This window comes from Mustela nigripes, chromosome 4 (genome assembly GCF_022355385.1).
Source record: "Mustela nigripes isolate SB6536 chromosome 4, MUSNIG.SB6536, whole genome shotgun sequence".
Taxonomy (NCBI): Eukaryota; Metazoa; Chordata; class Mammalia; order Carnivora; family Mustelidae; genus Mustela; species Mustela nigripes.
The window spans coordinates 11,857,769-11,875,880 of record NC_081560.1 but is presented as its reverse complement, the minus strand read 5'-3'; the positions used below and the strand labels follow the sequence as shown (position 1 = coordinate 11,875,880).

Below are 18,112 nucleotides of genomic sequence, written 5' to 3'. Positions count from 1 at the left end.
ACATGTCAGGTTTATTTAAACAATATTCTATTAAATGAATATTTGAGATGTTCCTGGGTTTTCAGTATTTCATAGACAATATATTGATAAGCACCCTAGATTATTCTGGTGGAGACTGTGTCCTCTTCCTTTATATCCACTCCTCCTTCTCTTGGTGACTAGCCTTATAACTACTCAGTTAACCAAGCATATACCATGTAAGCCATATTTCTCACAGAATGTAAAGTCCACCCTTTGCTCTGATGCCACGCCGTATCGCTTTATTGTAAATTAATCAGCATAATCCCATTTAATTATTGGCTCAGCGTTGTACAAATGACTGAATTTAGTGAGACACACAATATGATGACTGCCAGGGGCATCTGGGAAAAAAAGCTCTCCAAAAATGTTGGGAGCAACTTTGTTTAACTCTTTCCCTGGATACAGACAAGGGAGAGTAGGCCCCTGAGGGCTTTTTGATCACAAGGCTTTATCCCTAGGATAAAGTGACAGAAATGACAGTAGTGCACAGGACAGAGCCGGGAGTAAATTGGGTCCTTGACATTTTTGCACTGCTGAATCACAGCATCCCTGAAGCCTTCCCCATTTCTAAGCTTCCATAAATGCAAGACCTAATGAGCTGGATATTCTATTCCTTGCAAACAAATGACTTCTAAATGCTACCCTCTCATGTATACTTTGTTTTGTTTTTATATGCATGTTTTAACAGGATAGAGTTTGAGAATTGAATTTTCTGGGTCAAAGAGTGTACAGATTTAACATTTTAATATACATTTGCAAATTACAAAGGGTTAGATTTTAAAAAGACAAGAGACAGAAAGTGACAAGAGAAGCTGAAAAGAGACTATAGAATGGTATCAAGAAATGGGATTTGTTTATTTGGGCTGGCCCTGATCTCTCACCTTTTATCTATCTCACTTAGCCTGCCAGGGTCTCTGAATCTGCCCTCTACTTGGGCTGAAGTTGGTAGGCGTATATTGATGGTGGGGATGGAGTGGACTTATAGAAAGCATTGAAATGGAAATAAGACAGGACAGCTTAGTTATGATCAAATAGTTAGCCTCAAATACAATGAAAAGGAATTTGGGCTCCACCCTGGTGACATTGACAAGGCAATATTAAGGGCTCAGGACTGCTCCCTATGAACACGCCATCCAGAGTTACAGAGGAATAGAGATTTGGTAGTGAGGTGTGTACCTTCCCATACTTTCCTCTTCCAAGATACCCAGTATGGACTGCATGACTGTGTCCCTCCACCAAATGTATGTGCTCAAACCCTAATCCACAGTGGGATGGTATTAGGGGGCAGGGCCTTTGCAAGCTTTAGATGAGATCATAAAGGTGGAGCCCCTGGAATGGGATTAGTGTCCTTATAAGGAGAGACTAGAGCCCTCTCTCTGCCCTGTGAGGACCCAGTGAGAAGGCCACTGTCTACATGCCAGAAGTGGGCCCCCACTATTTCAATGGCACCTTGATCTTGGACTTCCCAGCCTCCAGAACCATGAGAAATTAGTTTGTGGTTTAAGCCACCTAGTCTATGGCATTTTTGCTGTAACTGTCTAAACTGACTAAGATAATATCCCTCCTTCACCTTATCAAGGAGGCTTGGAACATTTCTCCCTTTCAAACCTCCTCCACCTGCTCCAGTGTTTCCATACTCAGATCCCATGATATCTTTTTCCTGGATCCATACTGCAAATGCACAAGAATCCTGTGCTACGACTTGTACTCCAAGCCAACTCTGTAGCCAAATCTTCTATGAACTTGGCGTAATAGATCTATTTCCTACAAACGTACATGCATTTGCACTTCCTTTTTCTTAGAGTTCAAAATACTACATTATTTGGCCTGAGATTTAGGGGACTGGTGGTGGAGAAGGGGCGCAGATTGCTTGCTAACGTCATGGCTGCTATAACAATAAAACCCCATTAGGAAACAAGAAAGATCTTAGAGAACTGGAACTCATAGGTTAGTAGAACCTTGCAGAATTCAGGAAATTGGTGATTTGTAAAAATTTCTCCACCTAGTGGTTTCCCTCATCTAGTCTCACAGAGTTTCAGATGGATTAGAGCACAGAAGGAGACCATGGTGTCACGGCAATGGCAATGCATTAGCAATCAGGATAGCTGGAGCTTGGTCTCTGCCTGACTACTATGAGCTTACCAAAGGACTTTGGGCCATTGAATTTCACTTTCTGCACCTTGGTGTCATTCTCTGTTCAAAATGTGACAATAACAATGACCTCTAGGCTTAGGGGACCACACAAAGCCTAGCAGATAGTAGGTGATTAATAAATTCATTTTGAGCAGGCAGAATGAATCACAATGTATCCCTTCCAATTCATTCCTCCTATAATTGTTCAGTTCTATGCCCACCTACTTACACAGCAGTAAGTTTGAAGAGAAAGTTAATAAATCAAAGTAAGGACAGTTCATGGACACACAGGATGTGGAGCAAAATGTTTTTATTTAGATACTGTTTTCAGGCATAGTTGGAAGTTGAAATTGACCAAGAGGATAGTACATAGAGTATGACACATGCTTACATGCTTAGTTGGCAGCAATGGTCTCCTGAATCCAGCTCACGTAGTTGCAGACCTTGGTGTAGACACCAGGTTTGCCTTTTTGAGCACAGCCAATACCCCAGGAGACAATGCCCTGGAGCTCTCCGTTGCAGACCACAGGGCCACCAGAGTCATCCTGTGCAAGAGGGAAGAGACAGTAAGAACTCCCAACTATGCCAAGATGGGAGCAAGATTCAGCGTTGTTTCTCCATGACCCTGGGTCTGTTTTCCCACGTTGCTGATTCTCTAGGAAGCATCTTCCCTTTCCCTGGATATCCAATTCTTAATCTCTGATGGTATACCTCTCCTTTCTCCTCCCTCCTTCTAGCTCCTGCTCTTTTCTTAGTTGCAGGCACACAGGGCCAAAAGAGGAAGGACTTATGAGTGCAATGCTACTCAAGTAACCCTATTTTTTTTTTTTTTTCAGAAAGATTTCTTCTACAATATCACTCCTAAATAGGGCACCTGGATGTCCTCTTTCCACGCCATCTTCTGTGTATCTTTTTACCCTTATCCCTAGCTCTTTATATATCAAAAAGAAAATTTATTACTGATCACAAATCTATCCATGGTCCCTTATAATCCATCACAGAGATAGCTTTTCAGCCTGTGTTTTGGGAAAGGGAATTATTGTGGAAGTGCATGTAGAAAAAGAAACTAACCTGACAAGAATCCTTTCCACCCTGCAGGTAACCCAGACAGATCATATTGCTGGTGATTTTGCCAGGGTAGGCATTGTGGCAAGTGCTGTCAGAGAGGATGGGAGCTTGAAGACACTGCAGGACATCAGGAAACTTTTCTGTGGGGCAGGAGAGTAAAAATGGAAGAATATTACCTATAGGATTCCTGGAGATTTCTTTGCCTATCTCCCTTTACCTTCCCTACTGTTTCAGATTGCCAGTATCTTCTGTTTTGGAAGAACAGTTATCTGGAATGACTTCTAAACAGTTTTCATCAACAAGTTGTTCTCTCTGACATTAGCATCAGTGACTACAGATCTCAAATCTAGAGACTCTTTCTCAAGCAGGTCTCTACTTTAGACTGTACCAAATCTCTCTGTTGTGCTTACCTCCTCAGTTTCTATTTCTTTGCAAATCACTAATCACACTTCAATTAAATATCTGCCATCTTTATCATGGCTCATTTTTGCTGTGTTTCCCAGCAAAAGCATCTTCCTAAGATTCCATTTATCTACAAACGATCCTCTGGGAAACTTGCCTTGAGTGACAATTCAGACTAACTGAGCCTCTGCATGTCCTTCACTTCTAGGATTTCCAGACCTGGTGCTTTTGCTCCAGGTGACACTTACGCCCAGTACTCAGGGTGTTCCCCCAGCCAGAGATGAGGCACTGGGTACCAGCAGCTGCACAGGATTTTGGCAGAGAGATAGAAGACACTCGAGAGTTGAGGGTGGCGGGAGAGCTCAGTTTAATCAGCATGATGTCATTATCTATAGTGTTTTGGTTGTATCTGGGGTGGCGGATGACCTTGGCTGAATTGATGAATTGCTCACCACCCTCAGAGACTGCGATGTTGTGTTCTCCCAGACGCACCTGGATTCGGCTGGATCAAAGAATGCAAAGCTTTTAAGGACCAAGTTGAGCTTTTCCCTTTTCCCAGTTCACCTGTCATGAGCATTGGCACGAACACCATCCCCCATAAGCATTTCCACACACAGAAAATTGTGCATTAAGATAGCCCTATCAGACATGGTGCAGGGGACCATGACTTTAAGGTGGGTGTCCCTACCAGTACAGACTCACAGCCCACCATCTTGTTAGAAGGTTAGTTCCCATGACTAGTGATGCCAATAAAACGATGTTAGGTGAAGCAGGAATTGGTGATGACTTCTCAGCACCTGCCACTTCTCCTCTGGTTCAGATTATGTATTATTCTGGGGAGATGTGGCAGGAATCAGAAACATGACAGAAATTTAAGGAGGCAGAATGAACTATGTTCATTTTCAATATTGTACTGCAGGCTTCATGTGGATTATTTCCTCCATATTGAGCTATAATGATTAAGAATATTTATTGATTCATGCTCTTGAGCTAGTTCAGAGTATTCTTCATCACTCACTAGTTCCCCTCTCCCCATGTCTTTGGTACCATCACTTGGAAGGACATCAGGGAACTCTAAGTTTACCTTTCCATGTAAAATTCCCTCCATATATCATTGAGTGCCTGGGGGGAAAGATTAGCCTCCTAGAAATGAACGCTCCCCCCCCTCAAGCATAACTGTGTAGTTTGCCCTGAGTGTTCTTTGGCTTTGCTGGGGCATGAGTGTTCTGAGAGAACAGGGAGGTGAGGACTGGTTACTTACGACTTGTAGCAGTGAGCTGCAGACACCACCCACTGGGGATTGATGAGGGAGCCACCACAGAAGTGATAGCCCGAGTTCAGGGACACCTGGTAGGGAATGGAATTCTTCTGACAGGTGTAGCCGCCAACGATCTTGTCATCATCATCAATGGGGAAAGCAGGTGGCCAGGAAAAGTTGGAAACAATCTGTTAAACAGATCCATCTTGGAATTTCTACCTACCGCCAAGTTTTGGGGCATTAATTATAAAAGAGAAGATCATTTTTTCCTGTTCACACATAATCAGGAAATGGCGATATCATAATTTTTTCATGATTTTTCCAAATCTTATTATTCAATACTTTTAATACCTACTGTACCTATTAGAAATATATAATTTTTTAATTTATGCTTTAAATTTGATAAATATATTGTTTTTTTTAATTTTTATTAACATATAATGTATTATTAGCCCCAGGGGTCCAGGTCTGTCAATCACCAGGTTTATGCACTTCACAGCACTCACCATAGCACATACCCTCCCCAATGTCTGTAACCCAACCCCCCTCTCCCTCCCCTCCTCCCCCCAGCAATCCTCAGTTTATTTTGTGAGATTAAGAATCACTTATGGTTTGTCTCCCTCCTGATCCCATCTTGTTTCATTTTTATCCTTCCCTACTCCCCAAGTCCCCCTCATTGCCTCTCAAATTCTTCATATCAGAGAGATCATATGATAATTGTCTTTCTCTGATTGACTTATTTCACTCAGCATAATACCCTCTAGTTCCATCCACATCGATGCAAAAGGCAGTATATTGTTTTTTAATGCATGTCTTTTAATACACATACACACACATATACCCATCTGTCAGAGACTCCTTATGTAATAAATGTCCTGAACATTACTCTCTATGGGTATAAAGAATACATTTTATATAAAACTTTGCTCAGCAGACCTGCAAAGGTTTCAATAAAGCTTTTCAGTAACCACACTTATGTTTACTTATGGTAGTTGGTAGTTGGAAGCTTTTAGAAGCCCATAAGAATGTTCCAGCCTTGAAGGAATAGAGAGTTTTGTACTCTTGTTCCCACAGTTTCTCTTTTGGTTCTTGCCTCAAATTTTCATGACATAATTTAACAGAATATGATATGGTTTTCTTTCCAACATTTCCCCTTATCTCCATTTTCTTTCTAACATTTTAAAATTTACTCAGCATTCTAAAGTCTGCCCATCAAATTATTACGATTTCTGTGGCTCCCAGAATTGATGATTGTATTATACATACCCTATTGTTCAAGTATTTTAAAGTAACTTTGGGAAAGACAGTTCCAGATCTATAGACAGATGTACTGAATTTATACCCACCCAATTCAGGAAAATTTAATCATAAGATTTCGATAAAATTTAGTAGTATAAAAAAGCAGAAATAGACATTTTTCTTTCTTCTGATGATTAAATGATATTTTTCACCAGAGAGATTTTGTTAGCGAGCATGTTGTAAAACTCAGCCCCTAGCTTTTATTCATGAGAAATGAAGTACGGTCACCTGTCAGGATCCCTGTGAAGATATCTGTTGGTGTAGAGGAGACTCAGGCTTTGACCTTCATAGCCTCTTCAGTGAGCCCAAGACTAGTCACTAGTCCCAATTTTATCTCCCAGTGATTAACTCCAAATGCTTAGAAAGGTCAAACCAACATCTCCTTAATGTTAACTATCCTTTCCTCTTCTCTCTTTCTCCATAGATTTTACCTTGAAATTCAGGGCAATTTCTGTCTCTTTATACTTTCTGCGCTAAGTACTCTTGCTCACTATCATCTTTCCCCCTCAAGGCAGACTGAATTATGTGTAGACATTTGTAGAACTGTAGTCCCTCCCTTTATGGTGGTTTTGGTTACCCTTGGTTCACCAGACTCAGGAAGCGAATGACCTGTTTTCTGATGATTCTTCCAAAGGTCATCACTAATCTAATCACAATGCCTACGTCATTCACCCCACTTCATCTTATCACATAGGCATTTTATCATTTCACATGATCACAAGAAAGGTGAGTACAGTACAATAAGATATTTTGAGAGAGACAAACAGAAGAGTATAGTCACATAACTTTTATTACACTATGTTGTTATAATTGTTCTATGCTTTTAGTAGCTTTGTTGTTAATCCCTTACTGTTCTTAATTTGTAAAATAACTTTATCATGGGTATGTATATGTGGGGAAAAATCATAGTATGATAGGATTCATTACTATCTGTGGCTTCAGGCATCTACTGGGGGTGAATGTAGCTGCCACAGAAAATAAGGGACCACTATATACACTGTCATTTCAATATTTATATTATGTTTTTTGAGTATAGAGATTCTATTCCGTATTCATTGTTGTCTTTCAGAGTACAAACTGCAAACAAATACATCAGGGACACACACTGAATCATTATTGTAGACTCACCAGCGGCTCCCAGCAGGGCAAGGAAGATGAAGGTCTTCATGGTTGCTCCCTGGATCTGGACTGGGGAGGGCAATGAATGTCTGTCATCCACAGATGACATTTTATGTCCTATGTACTATTTATACCTCCAGGTTTGACATCGACAACCAAGGTTATGGGTGCCAGAAAAGTAATTTTAATGGAAGCTCACAAATCCAAATTTAGAATTAATTTCTGTGCCAAATTGAAGATAATTCAGCATCTAATGTAAACATGATCTTTTGTCTACTTTTCCAGAAGGTTATGGGAATGGAAGTAATAAACCCATCTGGTGTGATGTGTTCCCCATAATAGAAAAGTAAGTTGGAACAAGGTCATGGAATAGGGTTATGGGTGTCCTGTGTCCCAGGCAAAATCTTAGGTACTTGCTTATCTCAATTGTGAACTTTTATCCTGAGGACTATCTTGAACATTACTCCCTTGATGTTTAATTAACATTGACTCACAAGTATATAATTTTTCCATGATATCTCTGGCCTTGGATAACCATGTTAACTTTTCATCATTAATAAGGACAACTTGTTTCCTTGAGAAAAGAAAAATGTTCTGAATTGAAGCTATGAGTCGTCTGGATGGCGTCTAGATGGAAGAGTGAACAAATCACATTTACTAGAATTTACTATATATTTTACATATATATAAACATTTCATATGTTTATTTAGTAATTCTTATTACAACCCTAGAAGGTATCTATTACTATCCCACTTTACATATGGGAAAACTAAGGCACACAAAATTGCAGGAACTTGACCAAAACCACATTGCAGATATACAATAGGGTCAGGATTATAACCCAGGAAAACTGGCTTCAGAGTCTCTGCTTAACTGCTGTACAGCACTTCTCCAATAAGTTCACCACATTCTGGACAGCATGATAAAGCAAAAATCTTGGCCAATGATAATAGAATTGAAATGTATGAAGGGCTTCCTATGGGTCAGGCACTGTGGATGGGATTTATAGACATCAATTCATTCAGTCTTTACCAACTGCTTTATAACTGTTTTTAGTTTTTTCATTTAAACATGGGGAGTGTGAAACTTAGAGAAACTACATGTTCTGCTCAAAGTTTTATGCTCTTCAGTGGTCAACACGAGGTTCAAACTGAAGCAACCTCTTTTTTGAGGCCATGGCCTCTACTGCGATGTGATAAACATAATTAAGGAGAACAAGCTGAACCCTACCAAATTAAAGGATGACTCTCGGGAGCAGTTACAATTTTTAAAATATTATTAACATATAATATATTATTTGCTTCAGGGGTACAGGTCTGTGATTCATCAGTCTTGCACCATTCACAGCACTCACCGTAGCACATACCCTCCCCAATGTCTACCCCAGCCATCTCATCCCTCTTACCCTCCTCCCCTCCAGCAACCCTCAGTTTGTTTCCTGAGATTAAGAGTCTCTTATGGCTTATAACCCTCTCTGGTTTTGCTTGTTTCATTTTTGCTCCCTTCCCCTATGATCCTCTGTCTTGTTTCTCAAATTCCTCATATCAGTGAGATCATATAATAATTGCCTTTCTCTGATCAACTTATTTTTCTTAGCATAATAACCTCTAGCTCCAACCATGTCATTGCAAATGGCAAGATTTCATCTTTTGATGACTGCATAATATTCCATCACATATATATCACATCTTCTTCATATATATATGTATATATGTATACATATATCTATATCACATCTTTATCCATTCATCTGTTAATGGATATCTAGGCTCTTTCCATAGTTTGGTTATTTTGGACATTGCTGCTATAAATGTTGGGGTGCATGAGCCCCTTCAGATCACCACATTTGTATCTTTAGGGTAAATACCCAGTAGTGCAATTGCTGGATCATAGGGCAGTTCTAATTTCAACTTTTTGAGGATCTTCCATACTCTTTTCCAGGGTGACTGTACCAGCTTGCATTTACACCAGCAATGTAGGAGGGCTCCCCTGGCTTGTTAATTTGAGCCATTCTGACTAGTGTGAGGTGGTATCCCACTGTGGTTTTGATTTGTGTTACCCTGATGCCGAGTGATGTTGAGCACTTTTTCACGTGTCTGTTGGCCATCTGGATGGATGTCTTCTTTGCAGAAATGTCTGTTCATGTCCTCTGCCCATTTTTTGGTTGGCCTCTTTATTATTTGGGTGTTGAGTTTGGTAAGTTTTTTATAGGTTTTGGATACTAGCACTTTATCTGGTACATCATTTGCAAATATCTTCCCCCATTCTGTCAGTTGTCTTTTGGTTTTGTCAACTTTTTCCTTTGTTTACAAAAGCTTTTTATCTTGATGAAATCCCAGTAGCTCATTTTTCCCTTGCTTCCCTTGTCTTTGGTGATGTTTCTAGGAAGAAGTTAATGTGGCTGAGGTCAAAGAGGTTGCTGCCTGTGTTATCCTCAAGGATTTGATGGATTCCTCTTTCACACTCAGGTCTCTCATCCATCTTGAGTACATTAAAAGGATTTTGGCTATTGTTGTATCCCATTGGCTTAGTATCATATTGGCTAGTATTTTGGTGAGCATTTTTGCATCCGTGTTCATCAGCAATATTGGTCTGTAATTCTCCTTTTTGATGGGGTTGTTGTCTGGTTTTGGGATCAAGGTATTGCTGGCCTCATAAAATGAGTTTGGAAGTTTTCCTTCCATTTCTATTTTTTTTTTTGAAGTTTCAGGAGAATAGATATTAATTCTTTTTTTAAAAAATTAAATACATTTAATTTTAATATAAATTATAAAATTTAAATTTTCATTTAAAATTAAAGTACATTTATTTTTTTAATTAATTAATTAATTTTCAGAAAAACAGTATTCATTATTCTTTCACTACACCCAGTGCTCCATGCAATCCGTGCCCTCTATAATACCTACCACCTGATACCCCAACCTCCCACCCCCCCGCAACTTCAAACCCCTCAGATTGTTTTTCAGAGTCCATAGTCTCTCATGATTCACCTCCCCTTCCAATTTACCCCAACTCCCTTCTCCTCTCTAACACCCCTTGTCCTCCATGATATTTGTTATGCTCCACAAATAAGTGAAACCATATGATAATTGACTCTCTCTGCTTGACTTATTTCACTCAGCATAATCTCTTCCAGTCCCGTCCATGTTGCTACAAAAGTGGGTATTCATCCTTTCTGATGGAGGCATAATACTCCATAGTGTATATGGACCACATCTTCCTTATCCATTCATCCGTTGAAGTGCATGTTGGTTCTTTCCATAGTTTGGCGACCGTGGCCATTGCTGCTATAAACATTGGGGTACAGATGGCCCTTCTTTTCACTACATCTGTATCTTTGGGGTAAATACCCAGGAGTGCAATTGCAGGGTCATAGGGAAGTTCTATTTTTAATTTCTTGAGGAATCTCCACACTGTTCTCCAAAGAGGCTGCACTAACTTGCATTCCCACCAACAGTGTAAGAGGGTTCCGCTTTCTCCACATCCTCTCCAACACATGTTGTTTCCTGTTTTGTTAATTTTGACCATTCTAACTGGTGTAAGGTGATATCTCAATGTGGTTTTAGAATTCCCCTGGGAAGCCATCTGGACCTGGGCTCTTGTTTTTGGGAGATTTTTGATGACTGCTTCAATATTCTTACCAATTATGGGTCTGTTCAGGTTTTTTATTTCTTCCTGGTACAGTTTTGGTAATTTATATGTCTCTAGGAATGCATCCATTTCTTCCAGATTGTCAAATTTGCTGGCATAGGGTTGCTCATAATATTTTCTTATAATTGTTTGTATTTCTTTGATGTTGGCTGTGATCTCTCCTCTTTCATTCATGATTTTATTTATTTGGGTCCTTTCTCTTTTCTTTCTGATATGTCTGGCCAGGGGTTTTCAATCTTATTAATTCTTTCAAAGAACCAGCTCCTAGTTTTGTTGATTTGTTCTACTGTTCTTTTGGTTTCTATTTCATTGCTTTTTTCTCTTATCTTTATTATTTCTCTTCTCCTACTGGGTTTAGGAGGAGAAGAGCTGTTCTTTCTCTAGCTCCTTTAGATGTAGGGTTAGGTTGTGTATTTGAGAACTTTCTTGTTTCTTGAGAAAGGCTTGTATCACTATATACTTTCCTCTCAAGACCACCTTTGCTGCATCCCAAAGATTTTGAACAGCTATGTTTTCAATTTCATTTGTTTCCATGAATTTTTTCAATTCTTCTTTAATTTCCTGGTTGACCCATTCATTCTTTAGTAGAATGCTCTTTAGCCTCCATGTATTTGAGTTCTTTCTAACTTTCCTCTTGTGGTTGAGTTCTAGTTTCAAAGCATTGTGGTCTGAAGATATGCAGGGCATGATCCCAATCTTTTGATACCATCTGAGACCTGATTTGTGACCCAGGATGTGATCTGTTCTGAGGAATGTTCCATGTGCACTAGAGAAGACTGTGTATTCCGTTGCTTTGAGATGGAATGTTCTGAATATATCTGTGATGTCCATCTGGTCTAGTGTGTCATTCAAAGTACTTATTTTCTTGTTGATCTTTTGCTTAGATAGATAGATATCTATTTCAGTGAGAGGGGGTGTAAAGTCCCCTACTCTTACTGTATTACTGTCAATGTGTTTCCTTGATTTTGTTACTAATTGGTTTATATAATTGGTTAGGGAGCAGATAATTTTTTTTTTTTAAGTCCAGAAAATGTGTTCCTGGAACAGGAGTTGTCAAAATTAATGAGGCAAAGTAGAAACTTTCAGAATAAGTGAATCTCTAGCTACATATGACCAAATTCTCCTCTTGCACATCTGAATGCCCTACCAGGATGTTATGCCTACCAGGATTTTATGTCCACTTTAACAAATCCTCCCTCCTGAAGCAGTTTGTTTCTTTTACACTTGAAATGTTGCTGATAAAAAGATGACTAACTAGAAGGCAGGATTGCCAGGTAATTCTGTGCTCTGGGGAATTGCCCTGCACTCTATAGTATACTTAGTTACAAGTACCACTAGCCCCTCTTCCCAGTTCTGAAAGCAAAATGTCTCCAGACATTGATAAATGTTCCCTTGGGGTCAAAATAACCTCCTGCTAGGAACAATTGATCTAAGGGGAAAAGATGGGCAAAGTGGCTTCTAAGGCCATAGCCATGGGAAAGTGCATCAAATGTTAGGTCAATGTAGTTTATCATTAACTACTGAATGAGTGGAACATAAGGCAGGGAGTCACCCTCTTCTGATCCCAATATCTCAGAAATTCTGATATATCTCCTGACATTTTTTCCTCCCCTCTCTGTGACATGGCCTTTCTTTTTTGTCCCCCCTACCTTTGTGACTGTGCCCCTCTGCCCTCAGTTTCCATCTCTCTCTTTCTAAAGGGTCCCTCTGCCATATTTAAAGACTCATCAAACATTGAGATATGAAATAAATTTAATAAATCATCCCTCACCTCCCATTTTCATGATGAGGAAGCTGTGGTCTTCACAGAAGTTATTGGCAAAGTCAGGACTCAGACTGAATTTCTGGATTTCCTCTGACATGTTAAACTTGATCTGAACCCTGTGCTCCCAGAACAATGAATTAGAATCCTTAGAATTTTGTGGGGCACCTGGGTGGCTCAGTGGGTTAAAGCCTCTGACTTTGGCTCAGGTCATGATCCCAGGGTCCTGGGATCGAGCCCCACGTCGGGCTCTCTGCTCTGCAGGGAACCTGCTTTCTCCCCTCTCTCTCTCTGCCTGCCTCTCTGCCTACTTGTGATTTCTCTCAATCTTTAAAAAAAAAAAATCCTTAGAATTTTGTGTTCAGGGAAATGGCTTACCACAAGGAACTACCCTTCTATGCAGAAGTTACTAGAGACTTTGCCACTCTTTCTTATGACTCCTGTAAAACTCGGGATGACTCCCTTGTTTACCTGTGGCAAAATTAAACACAGACCTTTCCCCCATCTACTTGCATCTGCTGAGGTGGTGGGTGGTGACCCTCCCAACTCCCTGTTCTTTGTCTCATGAATGATTAGTTAATGTTAGAATTCCTTTTTCCCCTGAAACTGGCTAAACACAGAGAAAACTTTTTTTTTTTTTTTGTTCAGCTGACTGAGAAGCCCTCTGACTGCAAAACAGTTGCTTTTCTCAACTACAACTCTCCCCACCTGTAACTTCTTTATTTCTCCCTATAGAAGTCTTTAGGCAAAACCGTCCTGCTGAGACACTCTGATCTTTGGATCTGGGGTGTTTTTACTACAATAGTCTGAATAAAATCATTCTTCTTACTTGTTCAGTTTTTGTCTTTGACATTCATTACTCTCCAATGTGCTACACTCTTGTTTATAAGTTAGCATTGCATTGTAGCTTCTTCTTGACTATCCCCACCCCATGCCGTCCTGCAGAGGGATGAACATCGCAAATAATGGGTTCCATCAGGGATATTGGTTTACAGTTTTCTTGCAGTGTTCTTCCTTCTCTGGCTTTGGTATCAGACTCATATTGGCTTCTTACAATGAATTTGGAAGTTTTCCCTCCTCATCAACTTTTTGGAAGAGTCTGAGAAGGATACATGTTAATTTCTCTTTAAAGGTTCACTAGAATTTGCCAATGAGGGTGTCTAGCCTGGGAGTTTTCTGTATTGGGAGGTTTTTGATTACTAAGTCAATCTCTACTCCTCACTGATCTGTTCAGTTTTTCTAATTATAAAGTGTTTACAACAGTGAGTTCTAATGGGAAATAGGAAATGCTATGTAAATGCTTGAATGAAATGACTGTGACTTTCTTATCTCCATATTTTCCAGGCTTCTGGGGATGCTTTTCTTCCCTAATGTACAAATATTTTTGTGAAGTCCTATATAGTGGTGAAGAGCATGGACTCTGGGGTCTAGCTTCTAGGATTTGATTCCTGACAGCAAGACTCATGGCTGTCATACATTGAAGAAAACTGTTGACCTCCTAAGCTTCATGTAAGGAGGAATATTTGTGCCTATTTCTTGGATAGTTGTGAGGTTTGAATATTACTTGAAAGTATGTAGACATATTGAAAAAACTTAATAAGTACTGGTCGTGATGATATTGATGATGATTGTATTTTTCTCCTCTGCCACAAGGAGGAATGAATCCTGAATACTAAGAAGGAATAAACCTTCACTGTGTCTCTGGTTCACAGAATTGGGATTTTTGGCTCAGCCCTATCCTGGGCATGCTGCTCCTAAAGTCAGCTATTTGAGGCTGTTGAGCACCATGAGGGCATCTGGAGCACAGGTGTCCACAGTCTATTATAGCTCTCTCCCCTGAAATAAATTATTCTGCCTCTCATTGTAACTGTGCTTAGCTTGTGACACACGGTGATGAATGTGAGACTCTGAACAGATGTGGGAGGATGAGGGTGGAGCCGGTCCGTAATCCCAGCCTGCCCTGCACCGCACGCATTCTCAGCTGGCTTCCTTCTCAGACATGAATGTGGGTGCTGGGACTTTTGTAAGGTGGTAAGGGCTATGACTAAGTTTTGTGAAGTAAACAGCCGGGGAATTTTACTAAAAACAAACAATATATCTGCTCTGTAAAATCTACTACATGTTTATTGAGAAAAATATAGGGGAAAAAAACCAACAGAAGTATGAGACAACAATAAAAACTCACTAATTATAACTCCACTTAGCATTGTCCACTATGAGCATGTCCTGCATTGTATTACTTTTTGCTCTGCCCATTCTCTATAATTTTCACTCAATAAAAAATAGTTAATAATTTTTAAATTTTTTTTTAAGAGCAAGCAGTTTAAGGCTCTCAGCAATATTGAGAGGAGGGTGCAGAGATTTCCCATATACCCCATGGTCTCACCAGTGCATACCTTGTCCCATTTCCAACATCCCCACCAGAATGGTCCACTTGCTACAAAGGATGAGACTACACTGATACATTATTACCCCTCAAAGTCCATAGTTTACCACAGCAGTCACTCTTCTTGTCATTGTATAGTCCATAGGTCTGGACAAATGTATAATGAATGACATGTGTTATAAGAGTATCATACAGAGTATTTTCACTGCCCTAAAAGTCCTCTGGGTCTGCCTGTTCATCTCTTCCCTGACTTTTGGCCCTTAGAAATTACTGTTTTTTTATTGATGACATGATTGTGTCTTTTCCAATGTCCCATCATTGGAATCATACAATATGTAGCCTTTTCAGTTTACTCTGTCCCTTAGTCACATGCACTAAGTTTCCTCCATACCTTTTTGTTGCTTAGTAGATCATTTCTTTTTAGCACTGAATCATGTGGCTGGATGTCCTACAGTTAATTTATCAATGCACCTATGGAAGAATATCTTGGTTGCTTCCAAGTTTTGATAGTTACAAATAAAGTTGCTATAAATATCCATATGTAGCTTTGTGTGTAGAGATATATTTTTTCTCTATTATTGGATCATATGGTAAGAGGATGATTAAGCAGATCCCATAGTCAAGATAGGGTACAAATAGACAACAATTAGACTGAGCTACTCAGAATAAATGAATACTTAAGGCTAAATAAAGACTTCTGTATTTTTATCCATTAAATGAGACAGAACTTCTTAATTGACTTTTCTTTTCTTTTCTTTTTCTTTTTTTAAATTGTATTATGTTAGTCACCATACAATATATCATTAGTTTTTGATATAGGGTTCCAAGATTCTTTGTTTCTGTATAGCACCCAGTGCTCCATGCCACACGTGCCCTCCTTAATATCCATAACCAAGCTCACCCATCTCTTTTTTTTTTTTTTTTTTAAGATTTTATTTATTTATTTGACAGACAGAGATCACAAGTAGGCAGAGAGGCAGGCAGAGAGAGAGAGGGGGGAAGCAGGCTCCCTGCTGAGCCGAGAGCCCGATGCAGGGCTCCATCCCAGGACCCTGAGATCATGACCTGAGCCGAAGGCAGCGGCTTAACCCACTGAGCCACCCAGGCGCCCCTCACCCATCTCTTCACCCCCTTCCCTCTAAAACCCTCAGTTTGTTTCTCAGAGTCCACTGTCTTTTGTGGTTCATCTCCCTCTCCAATTTCCCACTTTCACTTTTCCTTTCCTTCTCCTAATGTCCTCCATGCTATTCCTTATGCTCCACAAGTAAGTGAAACCATATGATCATTGACTTTCTCTGCTGACTTATTTCACTCAGCATAATCTCCTCCAGTTCCATCCTTGTTGATACAAAAGTTGGGTATTCATCCTTTCTGATGTCTAAGTAATAGTCCATTGCATATATGGACCGCATCTTTTTTATCCATTCATCCATTAGTAGTAGGTACTACTAAAATAATACTAAGATAGTAAGTAGGTATCTTTACTTTTTAAAGGCCTTTGAATATTTTATTTCAATACCAAAATCACTTGCCATAAAAGTTAAATGGTTAGAATAGCACATTTAAATGATAATTAAATATGATTTCTAGACTAAAAGAGGCTTCTATTTGTCTTGTTAAGGCAAATTTTCTCAGATGATTTTATCTTGAGCAGAAGGTGAAATTCTTTGTCTGTAAATGGAAAAACTAACAAGTGGATTATGGTATGTACCAATATGAAGTAAACTTCCACTAAGCCTATATATACTGCATGAACAAAATTTACATAAGGAGCTAAGCATCTATGTGCAGATACTGCTTTATTTTACATTCCTATGAAAGGTCATAACCATGAGGTTGACAGTTGAGAGCTATCTTATGGTTTTCAGAGCAAGGGATAAGTAAGTAAATTCAATTGTTATTCAGATTAGACACAGCAAGGAAAAAACACTTTTGTCTCTAGACAATTGTGTTCCTAATCTCAGATGGTTACCTCTTTATATATTTCCTTATTCTTGCCCTAAATAAACCATCTCTTTCTGGATCTGAATTGGGTATTTATTTATAGTAAATATAAATATAGTAAATATATGTTGTTGAGAGATATCACATCTCACTCTACAAGGTGGCTTTTTATTTTAACTTGTAGTATGTATTCATAGGTCTTTTTAAAAAGAAAAAAAAATTATTAATTTTAGAGTGAAAGAGAGAGAGCATGAGAGGTGGGAGGGGCAGAGGGAAAGAGAGGGAGGGAATGCTCAAGCAGAATCCCCACCAAGCCCCATGCAGGGCTCCATCCCAGGACCTTGAGATCATGACCTGAGGTAAAATCAAGTCAGCTGCTTAACCAACTGAGCCGCCTGAGGTCCCTATTTTCATAGGTCTTTTTATGTGTTTCTCTGATTCATGAACAACATGAATTTGAACTACATAGTTCATATATTTGTGGACTTCTTACAGTACAGAACTGCAAATGAATTTCTCTTCCTTATGATTTTCTTAATAACAGTTTTTTCTCTATCGTAAGAACAAGTATGTAGTACTTGTACATACCAAATACAAACTAGATTGTATTCAAACAAGTACTACTTACAAGTATGCATACATACTTATATACATACTTGTACTACATATAACTACTACATACTTGTATACATACCAATATGTAGTACTTGTACATACTGTAACATACCAAATATGTGTTAACCAAACGTTTATGTTATCAGTAAGGCTTCTGGCCAACAGTAGGCTATTAGTAGATAAGCTTTGCAGAAGTCATAAGTTACACAAGGATTTCTGACTATGCAGGATATTGGTGCCCCAACCCTCATACTGTTCAAACATCCACTGGCGTTTAGAAGCAGGTCTGTGCCTTCCTGTCAGCCTCCCCTTTATCCAGTTTCTCTTCCTGCAGCATTTGCATGGAACAGCAATGTAGTCTACAGTGTTATTCATTTGTTTTCTGTTTACTCAGTGAGAATACATATACCATGAAGGTAGGGTTTTGCCTGAATTTTCTACTTACATCTTTAG

At 39.3% G+C, this 18,112-nt stretch overlaps 1 protein-coding gene across 2 annotated transcripts; it reads right to left on the bottom strand.

Annotated features, from left to right (window-relative positions):
- Positions 1 to 2,549: 2,549 nt before the first annotated feature.
- LOC132014889 (serine protease 1-like) lies at positions 2,550 to 7,349 on the bottom strand. Of its 2 annotated transcripts, none has more exons than XM_059395586.1 (5): positions 7,310 to 7,349; positions 4,886 to 5,045; positions 3,873 to 4,126; positions 3,226 to 3,362; positions 2,550 to 2,699 (listed from the first exon to the last, which is right to left on the bottom strand). In XM_059395586.1, the coding sequence occupies exons 1-5, from the start codon at positions 7,347 to 7,349 to the stop codon at positions 2,550 to 2,552; spliced, it is 741 nt and encodes a 246-aa protein (XP_059251569.1). The 2 variants fall into 2 exon arrangements, with proteins under 2 accessions (XP_059251569.1, XP_059251568.1); XM_059395585.1 differs by having other exon boundaries at positions 4,886 to 5,070; positions 7,314 to 7,349.
- Positions 7,350 to 18,112: the final 10,763 nt, after the last annotated feature.

Bases quoted from the DNA above. Each gene is read 5' to 3' on its own strand.
- LOC132014889 (XM_059395585.1), bottom strand. From the start codon at position 7,349: ATGAAGACCTTCATCTTCCTTGCCCTGCTGGGAGCC. The intron at 5,071-7,313 runs GCTGGTGAGTCT...TCTGTTTAACAG, and splicing joins TCCTTGCCCTGCTGGGAGCC to ATTGTTTCCAACTTTTCCTG. The intron at 4,127-4,885 runs GTAAGTAACCAG...TCTTTGATCCAG, and splicing joins GCAGCTCACTGCTACAAGTC to CCGAATCCAGGTGCGTCTGG.